At 36.3% G+C, this 16,596-nt stretch overlaps 1 protein-coding gene across 6 annotated transcripts in view; it reads right to left on the reverse strand.

Annotated features, from left to right (window-relative positions):
• Positions 1–3,734: 3,734 nt before the first annotated feature.
• The window catches only part of PCGF5 (polycomb group ring finger 5), a 65,258-nt gene continuing 52,396 nt past the window's right edge, over positions 3,735–16,596 (reverse strand). For 5 of the 6 annotated variants that reach the window (XM_077183072.1, XM_077183070.1, XM_077183069.1 and 2 more), the window contains 2 exons: positions 15,291–15,350; positions 3,735–13,165 (listed from right to left, as the gene is read on the reverse strand). In XM_077183072.1, coding sequence (XP_077039187.1) covers positions 13,118–13,165; positions 15,291–15,350 — 108 coding nt within the window. In that variant the 3' untranslated portion in view covers positions 3,735–13,117. The remainder of the gene's footprint in view (positions 13,166–15,290; positions 15,351–16,596) is intronic. The other variant, XM_077183073.1, reaches the window with a different exon arrangement.

Below are 16,596 nucleotides of genomic sequence, written 5' to 3' on the forward strand. Positions count from 1 at the left end.
ATTTCACATTGCTGTTACCTTGAACACTTCTCTTGCACTTAAATTACTTTATTGAGATGAGTTCCTCTATTCTACTTTTACCAATGGCCACGTTGCCATGGCAAAGTCACTCCTCATGTGTATGTTTTAAATACATAGCCTACAAAGCACTTTGGGTTCCTTTGAAAGGCTAGGCATCTATTTTCCAAGTGATTTTCTTGATTTAAATACAACCTGTAAAACAAATGGAGAGCATGCTACCAGCAGGCCAGATTGTATTTCTACAACAACACAAACCTATGTACATGTCTTGCATGTTACACATCTGAGTATTCTTTCAGCACAAGCCTTTATAGGATCAGGCACTACACAACACATGTTTGGTTTCATGCTGTCCTTATGATGTGACAAAACACCTTGTTCTTATAGCAAGTACAGAAAATTAAACTATAGCAGCCCTAGGTCATAAGCAACAGTGCAGATTTTTTCCTTCATAGTATCACTTCTTTAAATAAGCTATACTAGCATAAAATATCTATTTATTTTTATATGAACAAAAATTTTGATTAGCAAGCATTTCTATTTTTTTATGTCTCTGAATAAATTTAAAAAAAAGTTAAATTATATGGGCTATGCTTTGAACATGCATTCATCCACTCAAAGTATTATCCAGAGAGCTCTTATATAGTAATTTTTCCAAATAGTGATTAAAACCAAGTTGCATATTGCTTACCTCAAATGCTGTAGTAATTTTTTCTTGCTTATTTATAAGGTACTCTGGAAGAACCTTTTGAGTCTAAAAAGAAAGATTCTGGCAATCAGCAGAACACAGAAACAGGGGTAGGCTGACTGCTGCAAGTTACAGAACTATTCAGCAGTACAGACCCATGCCATTTCCTTCTCTTGTTCCAGGGATTTTGATTACCAGAGAAGAACTGTCACAGCACATGTCACAGCTGAGACAGCCACGATGCACAGAGTAGCATCATGCAAGTTCAGAAGGCTTCATCCCATACAGAGTAACACCACACCACTTCAGAAGGCTGCAAGCATCTGCCCTTGTTCTTTAGCCCAACCTTTTATCCCCTCATGTTCATGCACTGCACCTGTGTGCCCTCTGCTCCCTTTGGTGGTTGGTCAGTGCCCCTGGGCACTCCATGGCCCATTGCTGTCAGTGCTGCTCACCTGCTGCTCACAGCTGTGACACTGTGTGCCCACAGTGACAATGTGAGCTGAACTCCTGGAGAAAGAGAAAGGCTCTGGAGGCAGTTGGTGCAATTGCTGTGTAGCATTGTAAAGCAATCCACACTGGATACTCCACACTGGAGATGAGGGCAGTACTCAGGGAAGTACAGTTTCTATTCTGGATGCTGTTTGCTTCCAAGGGCAAACAGCATTGGTAGCCCTGCCTATTTCTCTTTCTCTGCTAATAGTATCAAATATTCTATGAGTTCTTTGTGAGTACTAAGGTGCTTAACAAATCCAGCATCATAAACTAGCAAAGCACAGGAGCAGCAGTGAACTTTCCTGAGCTCACTATTTAGGATGTTTAGAACCCCTGAGGCTGGGTGTAGCATAAGGACACGAAGAGCACACAGAGCACTCTCTCCACATCTGCATCACTTCCAGCAGGTTTTAGGGAGGAACATAGGAATAAAATACATTTTAGAAACTAGTCAAGACAAAAATCACACTACTTTGAGAAGGACATGGACAGAGAAATTAAAGAGGAATACTGGCTAGTAACAAGTTCTGCTGGCTCTGGAGATGCACTAGGACTCAAATCTGTAGAGGGAGTCTGTAGGCAGCAGGACTGGAAGTCTTTGGGGCATGGGACACATACATGTGCAAAAGGATGACATTAAATCCAAGGCATTTAAAATGTCTCCAAAACTGGTTTTAAGTACAGCTTTTCTTAAGTTCCTTTTTGTAATTATTTCCCATATCTAAAAGTGCACTTACTGTCATTATTTGTGTACTACAGGAAAGGACAGAACATTACCTATAAATAGTTTAGAAAAGATAGGGTGTTTTTGTATATAAGAATGTTTTATTTTCCTGTGTGAGTTTAATGGGATAGACGCCAATGCTTTTATGAATTGTGAATGCAGCAGTCTTCTTTCCAAATGAAGATGTTGGAAGTGTGCCACTGGAACAAGGTGCTCATATTACATACTGCCAGCAAATTTCTGTTGCTTTAATGAAACCTAAATTACGAAAGCACTTTTCTTCTGAAACACATTACTCTTGCCTATAATGACATTGCATTGCATATTCTCCTCTAGAATAAAAGAGGGAAAAATAATTAAGGTAGAAAGCAATGTGAATCACAGTTCCAACAGGGAAATTCATGTGCTACACCCTTGCTGTAAACAGCTGTTTGTATACCACCTAACTTCCTCCCTCTATAAAACATAATACAGCCTTATGACTTATCAGGCATTTGTTACTATTCTTATGCATGGGGTTTTTTTTCCCACAATGATTCTCTTTTTAGCTACGTGAAACAAAGCAATTATTTAGAATAATTTAATCACTGTATTTTAAATGGAAATCTTGCGTGAGGAAAAGTTCCCTATTTAGGAGCAGAATTTTGCACTTATATACAATTCAATTTCTCTTTTATAAATAATGTAATGACATTTTATAGAAGCATTATGTAAAGTTTGGGGTTTTTTTTTCACTGAGTGACCTTAAATCTCAGGAACATTTTTAGAAGAAGGGAAAGTATTAATTTATGACCTTTGACAAATCTGGAGGTCAAATGTGAGGTCCCATGTGAGAAAGGTCCAAAGAAAGTCCCTGAGGCTGCACTGCTTCATCTGCACAGGGCACAGAGCAGCCAGTGGTACCACAGCTGCTCTCAGCCTGTTAACAGCCAATTGCAATTAACAAATCCTATTCAATCATATGCATGTATTGCAATGTGCTGCATTTCACATTTTGTGCTCACAAGCAATTGTTTTTTTCTTGCTAACAAGTAGAAGAATTTTACAAGAAGATACAGAATGTACTTTGTCTCAGATCACATTACTTCAATCAGCAATCCTTTCTATTTTTTCCAAATCTGAGCCACATCTCCCAACTGAGAGGTGGTATTGCAGACAAAAGGTACAAGTTCTTTTGAATAACAGGGTTCCCTCCATTGTTTTTCTTTGCAGTAATTCTGTATATAGTGTGAATAAAAAAAAAAAAAAAAAAGCTACTTCACACCAAGGGCTCACCTGTAAGGATATCCTCTATCTTCCAATTTGCATGCACGTTTATTTTACACTACCTTAGAGTTAAAACAATTCAACGACATAATAAAGCTAAGTGCACAGAATAATAAATACTACTGAAACCATATTAACTCAGAAAAACATCAAAAAGGGAGAGAATAAAAAGCAGTGAAATTAGGTTAAAAAAAGTTGCAGAATCTCTATGGATGGCATTTTTTTTCCTTTTATAAAAAAAGCCTCAAACACACAGTTACACTGTAACCCACCTGGTTATATTTTACAATTGGGTCCCAATTCCAGACAACTTTAATGTTAGGCAGAACTCCACACCTGTGAAAATGAATGGCAGCACTCTATGACATTAACTAGAGTAAAATCAGGCCATGAAAAAACCTTCTGTTTTTTCTATAATGAATAATATCAGTGCATTCTGTTTTCTACTCACACTTCTGTGAGTTGACAGTATGCTTGCATGATTAAGAGATAAAGCTAGCAAATGTTTTAATTCAAATATTATTACAAATGAGAAAGAAGTCAGATAAAACCAGAGATTTTTTTATTGCACAAAATAAATTATATAGAAACAATGCAACAAAACAACTCGTATTGTAGGCTGCACAACAGATGTTACAACATGAATATATTTATTGCTTTGAGAAAGGAGCAATTCAGTGCTAGTAAGCAGATTAGTTATACTTCTTGCTCATCTAGATTTTTCATAAAATTAATCCAACTGGGCTAGAGGCATCTTGCAGCATACAGGTCAGGCCAAATTGTCATTTGTTATCAACCATTATAAAGGTGCTGTAAACCCTCTTGACATTAGCATGGAACACGCAATTTAACATCACCAGTACTGAGCCATACAGGTAGTTCACTGTTAGAAATATCATTACATATCTGAAACATTTATACACAAGTTCTAGAGGCCCACTCACAGGCTTTGCATGAGCTGTTGTTTCAAAATAAACCTTGCTTACAAATGTTGATGCAGATTTGAACAGGCTTCACTCTACATCAAGAGGCACGACCACGAGGTTTTGCCAAAAAACCCCAAGTACCAGCACTCCCTGTCCCTAAATGGAAAACTGGTCACTAGTGCTGACTCAGTTATAAGTGTCTCACTTTTTCTAGGGCCACACTCAGATTCCAGATTAAAAAACTCCTCACATTGCTTTGGTAGAACTGGGTGAAATTTACAGTGCTTTTTGAAAGTACTTCAAAACACAATATATTTGGTTCTTCAAAAGATACAAGCTGGCAGTACTGGTATTGCACTCAGATCAAATGGATTTTAAACTGCTACTCTGTGGACCCTGAGATGTTAACCCTAATGAATTACTACAGAAATTAGATCTTAACAAAAATTATAAAAATGGGCAATGTTCATGTAATAAAACATATCAAATCCTGACCAACTGCAGATCTTTGCAAAGCATGAACATAAATGAGAGAATGCCATTTCAAATGTTTATAATCTGAGTCAAATTCCCCCCCAGTTTGTCAAGGACACAAGTATTTACTCAGTTGAGTTCCTACCAATGAATTCTACTGCTAGTGTACACACTCATTATTGCAAAACTTACTCATGAGAAGGTTAATATAATAAGAGTAAATTTAAGCAATATTAGTCACCCATGAAAGGAAATTAAGTGAGGAAGTGGGAAGCCTGGCTCATTTCAAGTCTCAGCTACAAGGATAAGTATAGAAAGTCACTCCACTGAGGTTAAGCTGGAGAACTTAACTGAGCATCGGACCCATGAAGTAGATCCCTGTAGAATCCCACTGAAATAAGTAAAGAGACTTTGGATTGTACACTAATAGGTACACAAACAAATGCGGTTGCCACTCTTTACTATACTTTAATAGAATTCTTTACTGTATTTTTTCTTCCCTGAAACTGTGTTAATGCATTATGATGAATCAAAACACAGTTGAAAGTGAGGTTTCAAATAGCTGCAAAATATTACCAGAAGTGAATTATTCTGAATTTAAAAAAATAGTATTAGCCCAAATTCTCAGAATCTTTAGTGATGCCCTCACATTCCATGCATGTACCCAGCAGCAGTTTCCTTGGAAGGAAGGTAAGTATTAAACTTGACTAATCTTGCACACTTTTTCATCCAGGGGACTCTTTATTAAATACTGTATGTAAAATTCTGTCATCTTATAAAAAATGTTAGTAACATAGTAAGATTCAACTAAACAACCAGATATACCCTGAAATGTCCATTGAAACACATGCAGCACAAAAAATGATTAGCATTTTTTATACTTATTATGAAGTAGAAAAGTTATAAGGCAGGATGAAGCTAATATCAAAGATGAAAAACAGCACCACAAGCCTGTGTTTTGCAATTGCTTTCTGATTGGACACAATGTATTATCATAGTCAGATACAACTGATTAAGGTGAGAAATGCATTTAGCCCAGCTGTACTAACTACACAGCTTCACACAGAATAAACATTCCATAAATCAACAGAAATTGCATTTGAGCACAAAAAATAAAAAATATGTAAGTGATTCTCTAAGCAGCATTTTGTTTTCTTCTTTTTTTCCAAAACATTAACATAGATAGATATTGGACTGATTAAATATCTACAAGTGCTTTTCCTTTACAAAAATACATATATTCATAAGAGTAGGATAGACTGTCATTAACAATGACCTGTGTTTTTTTTCACTTCAATTTGAATGATTTATAAGCTAAATTTTACAACCACAAAAAGGTTTATTTGTAATAGGATGTTATCACTTTTGACAAAAAGCTTAAAACATTTCATATTTTAAAACAAATTAGCAACGTAAGATCACAATATGTTCTATGAGCTCCTAAGTACTGTGAGGGCTGCTTTATTACAAACTGGTAACTACTGATCAAATGCAAGGAAGCATTAGAACATTATTACTGCTCACCCTAGGCTCCTTTCTTTTAACTTGGATCACAGCTTATATAAGGACACTTAGGCCCCCACCCCCAAAAAATCCATTGAGAGTAACTCTATATCATCTATTCAGTAGCCTGGAACATCCAACAATTCAGGCTTTGCATTAATTTAGAAAAAATGCAAAATACTTTCCTTTCAATAGTTAAGTCTGCAATAAGGGAAAAAAATGATGCATTGCTTCATGTTTGTGCTAAGAAGCTTCTATTTGAGAAAAAAATATGATCAGTAAGTATTAGAATGAAATCTTTCAGCCAGCTAAATAATTATATTGACCTATTACTTTCCAGTTTAGTTAGCCACTATCCTGGAAAGGGAAATCAAGATAATTTGGATTTTTTTATTCTCTCTGTTTTATACTTCACAAGTAAAATAATCACTTCTTACTAATCAATGGTCTCACATCAAGGACAGCAATGCCATTTGCTAAAAAAATAGCTATAAAAATCTGTAAAACATACCTAATATCTTCTCATTATCCTCCAAATCTGTCCTTTCCACCCTCCAAAATATCACTGAACTACAACTAGAAACCCCAAAAGTAGCTTGGTGACTATTTTGTGCTTTGGAAGGTTTACAGGATTGACAGCACACTGAGTTTTTTGTTAGTTCACAGGCCAGGTATAGCAGACACATCAGTAAATGCAAGCCTTTGTGCTTTTCCTCAGGAACATGAGCTGGGACTCGGAGCTACTCTATGTCTGTTGACTAAACCTCAATGCTATTCCTGTTGTTTCTTTCATTTCTAATTTGTTTTGGAAACTGCTAGGAGTGCCTAACCCTTCAGCTTGGTGACACAGACAACTACCACTGGTTCAGTTCTGCTTGATTAACTCCAGGAACCTCTTGACCATTTAGGCACTCCAGGAAAGTGTCAATGTCATATTCCAAGTTCATTTCTGGGTGGCATTACCTTTGGTATTAAATAGGTCCCTTAAAACTATCAGGCAATCAGATTATCCATAAAAATAGTTTATTTTTAAAAAACCCTAGCTTTTAAGAACAAATGAAGTATCTGACAACAAAGACTAATTTTAAATCAATAACTATGTGATATTTTTTCAGTAAAAATGGAGCATGTTTCATTTTATCACAACAAAATTCAGGAGACAACAGGAACAATATCTACCATACTCAATATAATACAAAACTGAATTTTAAGAGTAGAATACCATTATAAAATATGTGCCTTGCACTTTGACAATAACCATCTTCATCGCAACTTCATTTGTAAGAAAACCCTCAGTATGTTAACTAGCAGCAAAACAGTTTTACTGTGCAGCTATTTTGTATATTGTAGAGTAACCTTCTCTCAACTCTTTGCTTTACACTGACTGTCATAAGGAAAAAGGAAAATGCACAGTAGCTACTTCTGTTCACCTCATCCTGTCAACTGTCAGCCATGTTAGAAGCATGTCCTAAAAATACATATAGAAGTTACTTCAAAGAAGAGGACCTAATGGTTCAGAAAAGCAAGCAAAGTCAAACCAATGCCTATCTTTGGTTAAAATTAATGTAATAGCAAAATCTACTGCTCTACAGACATCTCTCATTCCAGAATTTCTCCCCCATCCTGAGCTTACCAAACTTTGTCTCCTTCTGCAAATACAAAAGATAGCCTGGACACTTCTACCCATGTACAGAGCTCCTCTGCTTCACTGCCCCACTCCAGAACCACAGAGACCTAAGTTAAAAAAGCTACCCAAATGCAAAAGATTTATGGCACATACCTTGGATGGAAGGATCTGTTAGAAATTCATTAATTAAATCATTTCCTATTCTGGAACCTACGGTTTTAATCTGACCTACAGACAGCGCAGACAGAAGGTAGAAAAGATCAACAGGTACATCTCCTTATGAAAAAAAAAATTAAATTAAATATTGCAAGATCATCTTTTGAAGGACATTCCTGCAGGGGATGTTTCAGCTGAGGTCTGAAGGTCAGACAACCCCTATGTGACAAAATTAGAGGTAAATGTGCAGTTGGAAGTTTTCACATTTCCTTCAGGTGAATCAATCCCCTCATGTTTTGGAACTCATCCTGGAACACACTCCAGTAGGCTACAATCCCTCCTCAAAGAAGTGTTTTTAGCTGAAACCTGTATAGAAGCATGACCTTGCTCAAATTGACTGTGAAGGATTGAAAATGCAGAGCTGTGAAAACTTTGCTGAAATCCATGAGAGCTGCCTGATAAATGAAACCTGTGAGCTGACACCTCATGTGCAATTTCACCTTTATAATCCTTAATGTTTTGACTTTTGGATAGGAAATGAGATGCAGTATGGGAATGGCCAAAAGATGTCTAAGAACCTAGAATTAATTACTGGAGAGAGGGTGCCTGTTTAGACATTTTAACCAAGAAAAATAGTAAGTCAACAGAGCCTGAAGTAAAATGAGAAGGGAATATGCAGCATGACATATGCATTTTTGTAGGAAGCTAAGAGATGCTTTCAATCTGCCAGACTAAGCAAAGTAACTGGACCAAACTCTTAGATAAGGATGTAAGTCTTCATTGCCTTTGCACTTTCCCAGAACAAAAATGAGTTTGATCAGTGAATCAAGAATCATTTTTTTCTGGGGAGTGAATAAATACCTCTTGTGTGCAGTTATATGAAAAAGTAAAAAACCAACAAACAATGCAACTCAGTGATTGGTTCAATTAAAGGACTAAGCCATGGCCTATTTTTCTTTTAACAGCAGAGAAGAAAAAATTGTTTACTACTCTCACTAAGTCATGTACACCAGTTATTCATGGGAGAGATGAGATGGAACTCTGGACCATTATTTTGTCTGCAGGAAGAGCCTAGCTTATATCTAAATGGAATGGGATGGGATCAGTCTCTTCTCTCCTGCAGATACACTAGAACTGTTTGTGATAAGAGCAGAAAAGTCAAGTCAAGCTGCTGAAACCTATGGAGAAAAAAAAAGACCAAGATCCAGAATTAAAGGGTTCCTCATGCAGAAAATGGAATATTTTCAACATAAAAGTACTTATTTTAATATAATTTCTACTGAGATAGGCTGGTTTTAAATTAAACTATCTAAAAGAACACATTTCTTTTTATCCTTTTTTCCCATGAAAGCTTCTCAATACAGTATGCTTATGATATACTCTTGCTGAAAATATTAAGACCATAGATAAAATTCAGAAGCAAATACTACCCTGTCAAATGAAAATAATGGGCTTAAAAGGTATTCTGTATTAGTAATCAGGCACTTCACTTTGTGAACATTTTCAATAAAGTCAAGATAATACTTGTGTAACTTTTTTTTGCATAACTGCAAGCTAGCTGAGTATGCACAATGTACTTCTTGCAGTGCAGACTCCCAGGACCCAAATCCCCAAAGCTTTCACGTGAACAATACCCACTACAGTGATGAGTCACTTCAGTTATTGTAGCAATCTTATTTGGTATTTAATGAAAAAATTCCTTCCCAGGACTAGGCCCTTAGCTACCAGGAGTGTAGCAATGCATCATGGAAGATACATTTCTTGATTAATCATCTAATTCCATATTGTTTGAGATATTACAGGATCTTGTTTCTAAATTCTAGCTGATGGCTTGTTACTTGATAAATGCAGCAACCGGCTATGCTCAAAAAAAAGTTGTTTATGATTTTCATTAATGAGCTTTTCACTTCTATGGAAAAAAAATCCAAGCAGCACCAAATGTGCTAAATAAGGGACAGCAAGGTTAGGTAGTAGTGTGGAATTTTTTAGGTCCCTCTGCAGTTAGATACTGCTAATATGGAAAAGTCATAGACACACAGTGGCAGCAACACTTATTTTATATTCCTATGTTTTACAAGGATGCAGTGGTGACACCTTGTCATGGAAATGCTCAGGAAGTGTGACTTAATTCAGGCATCAGTTCTAGCATGGCATATGGTGCAGTCTGAAGGGAAAGCCTAGGTACTCATTTCACTTTACCCCATCTTTGGCACACAGGAATCTGCACCTGCATTCTCATATTCCTATGGTGCTCAGATACTCTTAATTGGCACAAATGAATTAAATCTGTGTATCTGTAGAGACATGGCACATATGTACTATATGAGTGAAAATTTCCTGTAAAGAAGGCAGTGCCTGTGTTGCACAAGCTGCCCAGTTAAGATATGTATTTCACTGGCACTTTACTTTTACAGAAATGATTAAACTATAGCAGCACTCAGGCACCATGCCATCAAACCAGAAATGCAGAAAGTGTAGGTGGTTAGTTCATGCATTTAATGCCACCATTCGCAGCTGGGAACGTCGGTTCAGATCTGTCAGTATCTTCCATGCTCAAAATGAAGATTTGCCTTCTGTAATCTAGCTTTAACTTGCATCAAGAAAATACCAGGAATCAAAACCAATGTCCATCTCTGATTGAGAAAATTCATGATTCTCTGAATTATGAATACAGGAAGCTATCAAACAGTCAAAAAAGCTTCTATTAGTTGCCATTCCACCGCCAAGGCAAAATAGTGCTATTCCAAGGGTCCTGTTAGGTGGATGGATTAAAACTTGTATGTTCCTGTCTTTTTAAAACAAGTCTGTTCAAATTTTTTCAAAACAGCAAACGTAATTGTTGAGAAAAAAATTGTGCTGTGAACCAAGCAGAAATTATGCTTAAGCATCCTAGCATTAGTTTTGGGATAAACTGAAACAGGTGTTTTATGTCAAGCAAATTTACAGTGAAAATTCTGGTATAAAAACACATGAAATATATAAAAATTGTAAGGTGTAATTGGTATGTGCATGTAAATATTTACAAATAAGATCCTATTTCTACTGTACAAAACAACTGTATATACTAAAGAGAAGAATAATTTTCAACTAGAAAGCATGCTCTGCTCTTCCAAGCTGCTCCATGAGGTGGACTTCTATATACAAGAAGAATCTATTTTTCCTTAGAGACTCTGCAGAGAAGGGCCCTCCCTACAAGGAGCATCTTCTTTCTGTCAAGTAGTGCATCACAGGCTGGGTGGGCAGTAGGATGTCTGCTCCCTGCAGCCAGCACTGTTTCTGGGCAAAGCAGTGCCTGTGCTGGCCAGCACACTGCAGAAAGGGGCAGCAAAGCAGTGCCTGTGCTGGCCAGCACACTGCAGAAAGGGGCAGCAAAGCAGTGCCTGTGCTGGCCAGCACACTGCAGAAAGGGCAGCAGCTTCTTCCTAGACATTTTCCCTCCCCAGTTCCACTGGCATTCCACAATATGTGCAACCTTGACCTGTAATGGCAGGGTTCCTTAACAGACTGCTATTGACAGCATCTTGATTTCTGCATGTCACATGGGCTTTGGAGTGCAGTGGTAGGATTCAACCCAACTTCATGGGATTCCTCGAGTCACCAATGTTAAAATGCTTAACAACATTAAAGGGGCCAGACCTCATCCACAACCTGCTTATTTCTCCTACAGAACATACTACTGTACATGAACATAAACTTACAAAGGAATTACAGCCTTACATCTATCTTTTGTATTTGATCCCAAGAAAGATTTTTCACTTTGTCTATCTAAGAATGATCAGTTCACTCTACAGTAGCTTGTGAAAAATTGATTTGGTTCCTTTTTGCTGTATGCAAAAGGCATAAAGAAAGTAAATAGCTATCTACAACACTAGCAGGCATGTACTAAGTAGAAATTACATAACATGACTGAACTATAAGTTATCTCCAGAGAATCTGATCAGAAAAACTCAACTGACTTTTAAGCAAAGACAACAGAAGACAGAAAACATACACATTGCTATGCTCCCTGCAACATTACCAAAAACCCCAAGGAACATCCCATACTAGAACCAATATGCTTGTAATACCTAAGGCAACAATCACTTTTTATCCAGCACAACCAGGTCTTAGGAAAAAAAGATGACCTGAAGAATTATTTTGGTCAGACTGCTAATCTTCAGTATTGCATTACCTCTAATTTTATGGAAATAGTTTTATGATGTGACTTTAACTAATGAAAATTTCTGTAATGAATTCTAAACTCCAGATAGTCACAAGAGATACAGTATGTAATTAAAGCTATATTTTTTTAATCTTAGTATATTATAGACCTCTATTCATTCTTAAAAGGAAATATTTAGTATGAAAAGTAATAATTATGAAAAATTTTGCCTTGGTCATAATTTTGTAGAGGAACTTAGTTGTTCCACAGACATTTGTATTATTTTACCTTCATTTTATGGAGGCTTTATTAGAAGAAATGTAATCTGACCAGAAGCCATTTTTTCCAAAAATAGCTAGTATCCCAAATTCCAAACTTCAGGGAAACCATGGAAAGTGCAATCACAAAGGCTACAATGCTTTCAAGCAATATTAGCAATTTTAAGATTTAAAATCACTATTTTGAATTACCATGTTCTACATCTCTTGTTCAGTGTAATTAATATTCATTCACTGCAAAAGGACTGTTGCACACTCATGAGTGAGCTATACCTGGACCCATGAGAACCTTATCAAGGAAAAGGTAGTGGCCTAATCACCACTTTTCTAAATATATTTTCTATACAAAATATTGTCAAGGTATAATCCTTAGTTATTTTTACAGTACTCTATGATTTAAACAACAATATTCAGTAAAGTAGTAAGTGTGTGAAACTGCAACACCACATGAATGAGCACTCTGCCATTTTGCTAGTGTAATCAATAGTAGGACCAGAAAAATTTTCTAACACGCAAGCAAAAATATTCCATAGGTTTTGAGTCTTGACTGTACACTTCATGATTTTGGCTATGATTTGCAGCACACTCTTAAGATACACAAATATCTTATGCACATTTCAGTAGCAGAATGGCACTTGGCTTGCTCTAATAGAAACAACAGAGATGCAATTGACAATTTTAAGAAAGACAATGTCCTTATTTGCATGCTGAAATTCTGGCTGTGAGCCCCCAATCCAGGCACATCCATTCATTGTGCAATCTGTCGATGGGTAAACAAATAGTGCAGGATTCATCTCAGTGGGATCTGGCCCTTTGGTCTAACCGAAGTCAATTCTAGGTCGATACTGAAGTACCATAGGGTAAGACTGAAAACAAGCAAGGGAAAAACAACAACAAAAACAGACAAGAAAGCATGAAGACATGATTCATAAACAATACAAAGAAAATGCATTTAAAGACTACCTTAAGAATAGCCAAATCTTATCTCTAAGACAGATGTATATGACGATGTTAAATCCATCCCTGTACTTCAAATCTATTAGCTATTTGTCACTGATATACAGCTTCTGTATCTGCTTTTATGTATTTCAATATTTATGTTTTATTATATTTATACTTGGGAGTGCTCAAACAAGTCTGTTTTCTGTGTTGCTGTGTTTGATAAAAAGCAATCTTGACATTTTATACTTTCTAAACCAAAGTAAATTTACAGTTGATGTACTTGGAAATTTATATACAGAGGTTCCATAGCTAAACTATAAAAAAAGGTCAAATTGCTGTCAGCTGGTTTTCTGAGAGATGACCTTCTCCCCAGATCCAAACTCCTTAACCTCAGATCTAGTGATAAGTTTTTATTGATTCCTACTGAAAAAAACCAACAAACCAAACAAAAAAAAAAAAGCAAATCAGCTTCCTGGGTCCCTAAATTGGATGGAACTTGTGGAATGATAGGGAAGAATGGATGGGTTTCCCAAAAGGGCTGTAGAATATCTGGGCACTTGCTGCTCAAACCTCTTACTTTTCAGTCTGTCAGCATTTCATTTGTCTCAAGTTTTCCTCTTAACTTCATTAGCATACTGGATATTTTCTATAGCATAAAACCCTGGCAAATCTCATTGTCTCAGCAGCTGTATGGCCTTAAATACCTCCCCACCATACAACAGAGGCAAAGCTAATATAAGTTTTTCTAAATTCCAAATTTGGAAATACAAAGAATTATTACAGAAGCTATCATTAAAACCAGAAACATTTTGCTTCATTCTTCAAATGCAACAGAGATGAAGAAACAAAGATATAGCCCCAGAGACCTACAGGGTTAATAAACTTTCCATGCCATGATAGTAAAATACCACCAGAGCTAAATGTGATAATGCTTGCAGGGGATTTACAAACTGGAGTTCAGAGAAATCACAAGGTAAACCCAGAGGTATTAACAGTATCAGGAGTATTTAGGAGAGAAGACAGGAAGCACCACATGTAGTCTGCATGGTGCAATTAACAAAAATGTATCTGTGGTATCATAAATCACTTGGTCTCTGATTAATTTTTTCTTTGCACAGGACATGAATACCATTTCATTTAAATGCTGTTTCACATTTTGACTTTGAGTATATAAATTGTCTCTAGAAGTGTGCAGATCTAATTGGAAGTGCACACAGGCAGAGACAGAGCAATCACCACACTGAAATTGCCAAGTAAACCAGTGAGGCTCAGTGTTTTAACAAACAAAATCACAAAACTGTACAAATCAAATGCACTATGCTGGGACAATTCTAATTATTGAAGGAGGCATGAGTGCAGTAGTTCACTTCCATCACTAGTGGGGAGTGATCCTCTACCACTAGCTCTAATTTTTCCTCAAGACAAAAATAGTATTCCAAAGTTGCAAAGTAACTTTTAGAAATAAGTTCAAATCAAAATTCTCAATGAGGAAACTGAAATACTCTTTCAAGGAACCAGATTGGTCACTGAAATTTAGAAATCAGCTTCAGTTTGCAGGTTCTGGAGGTTTTGCTTCTAGAGATTATTCAGTTTCTAATTTTAAAAATATGAAAAGGAGTTTAGAAAAATCTAACATTTTTTTACTCCATCAAAAAGGACATATGAATTCCCACAAAGAGATGAAACCAGTGTAGTCCCTTAATTCACACTCTTAATTTTTGATCCCTTGCCAGTGACTGCCCAATACTGCTTAGTTAGAGTAATGAGATAGCAAGAGGTAGATAATCCTTTGAGGCTGATAGGGATATCAACCTATAGAATGGTATCTTTCAAAAAAATCACAAACAAAAACCGGCCTATGGCACAGAAGACAAACTCCTAAATCCTGTGAATAAAGTTTGTGCTGCAGGAATGAAAATGCTCCGACCTTGCTCACAGAGTTTTAGCACTTGGTAGTGAGGAATTCTAAAAGCTCCCCAAGCTGAATTACAATGGAGTGCTGACAGGACCTTAGTGACTGTAGTATGTACAGTCGTGAGTGCCTCTTACCTGATAGAAAGTGCCATCCTGTGAGCAGACTTGCGAAGATGAGCAGTTCTGACACCGAAACTGCGGAGGAGATGATTTTCTGATCAGATAAGAGGCATCCACAGCTGGACATACACATTTACCATTTATTGATTTTTAAAAAAAATTTAAATGTAAAGGTTACAATTTATTTACTCATTTTAAAACAGGAAAGAATTGTTTAGTGAATAAATGGATATTTTTCCCTTGTCTATCTCATGTAAGGTCCACAGCAATGCAGTAAAAGCTCAGAGATGAAGATAATGGATTCACCTGATCTTCATTCCGAAGGATATTGTTAATTAATTACCATTACAACTTCATTGAGGAGAACAAAATCATAGAAGTCTAGATATTACTGGATTTATTACCAGCACAATTAAATTTTTTAGAGGTGTTAATCATCTTTGACTTCAGGGGAGTGATTTAAAGCTACATGAAAGAGAAGATGAACACACATACCTGGCTATGCTGTATGTATATAAATACCCTTACAAACTTAACCAGGAGTTGTGAACTCTTGCATTCACTAAATGTTAAAAACTATAGTTCTGAGATTTTTGAAAATTTTTAGTGCAAATTTTTTTTACCAAGATCACAGTTACTGTTGCCTCCAATTTCATGCAGTAGGCAAGGGCTGCAGGATGAAATGCCATGAAAAAATTCCATTATCACTGACATTGTTGCCTCAACACTTCCTAATAGGACAGACAATGCTAACAAAAATACAACATGGCAAACCAGACATCCACTGGTTTCAAGGCAGTATTGGAAAAAACTCTAGTTAAGGGTCTCTTGGGGGTTTCAGCAATCACCAAATTTCAGTGCAATATTACTTTCAAATTTATTGAATACTTGCCTATATACAATGATCCCCCTAATTCCTATCAAAATCTATCCTTCCCCCTCCAGCTTCAGATTAAGGTAAAACTTTAGGAGACTTCTGAATTGTTAACTTTACAATGTGTTAATCCTCCGTGTTTTCTGTCCGTGTCCCAGCACTTATTATTCTAAGCACTAGGAAGCTTAAAACAAGAAAAGAATAGAAGAAGTTTGGAATTTTCTTCAGAACAGTACATTAAGGTATGTTAAATGCTTAACTATAGCTGCACTCCAATTTAGCCTCAACTAGTAATGATAGACAAACTTGCATGTACTACAAAGCAATAAAGAGTGAAGACCAATCAACAGGCACACATGAACAAATGCATAAAAGAATGAGAAGGGGATATGAATTCTAATAAAAAAAATATACAAGGTAATACTAAACCAAACTGAGTATAATTTC

The sequence above is a fragment of the Agelaius phoeniceus genome, chromosome 9, assembly GCF_051311805.1.
Source record: "Agelaius phoeniceus isolate bAgePho1 chromosome 9, bAgePho1.hap1, whole genome shotgun sequence".
In the NCBI taxonomy this organism is placed as follows: Eukaryota; Metazoa; Chordata; class Aves; order Passeriformes; family Icteridae; genus Agelaius; species Agelaius phoeniceus.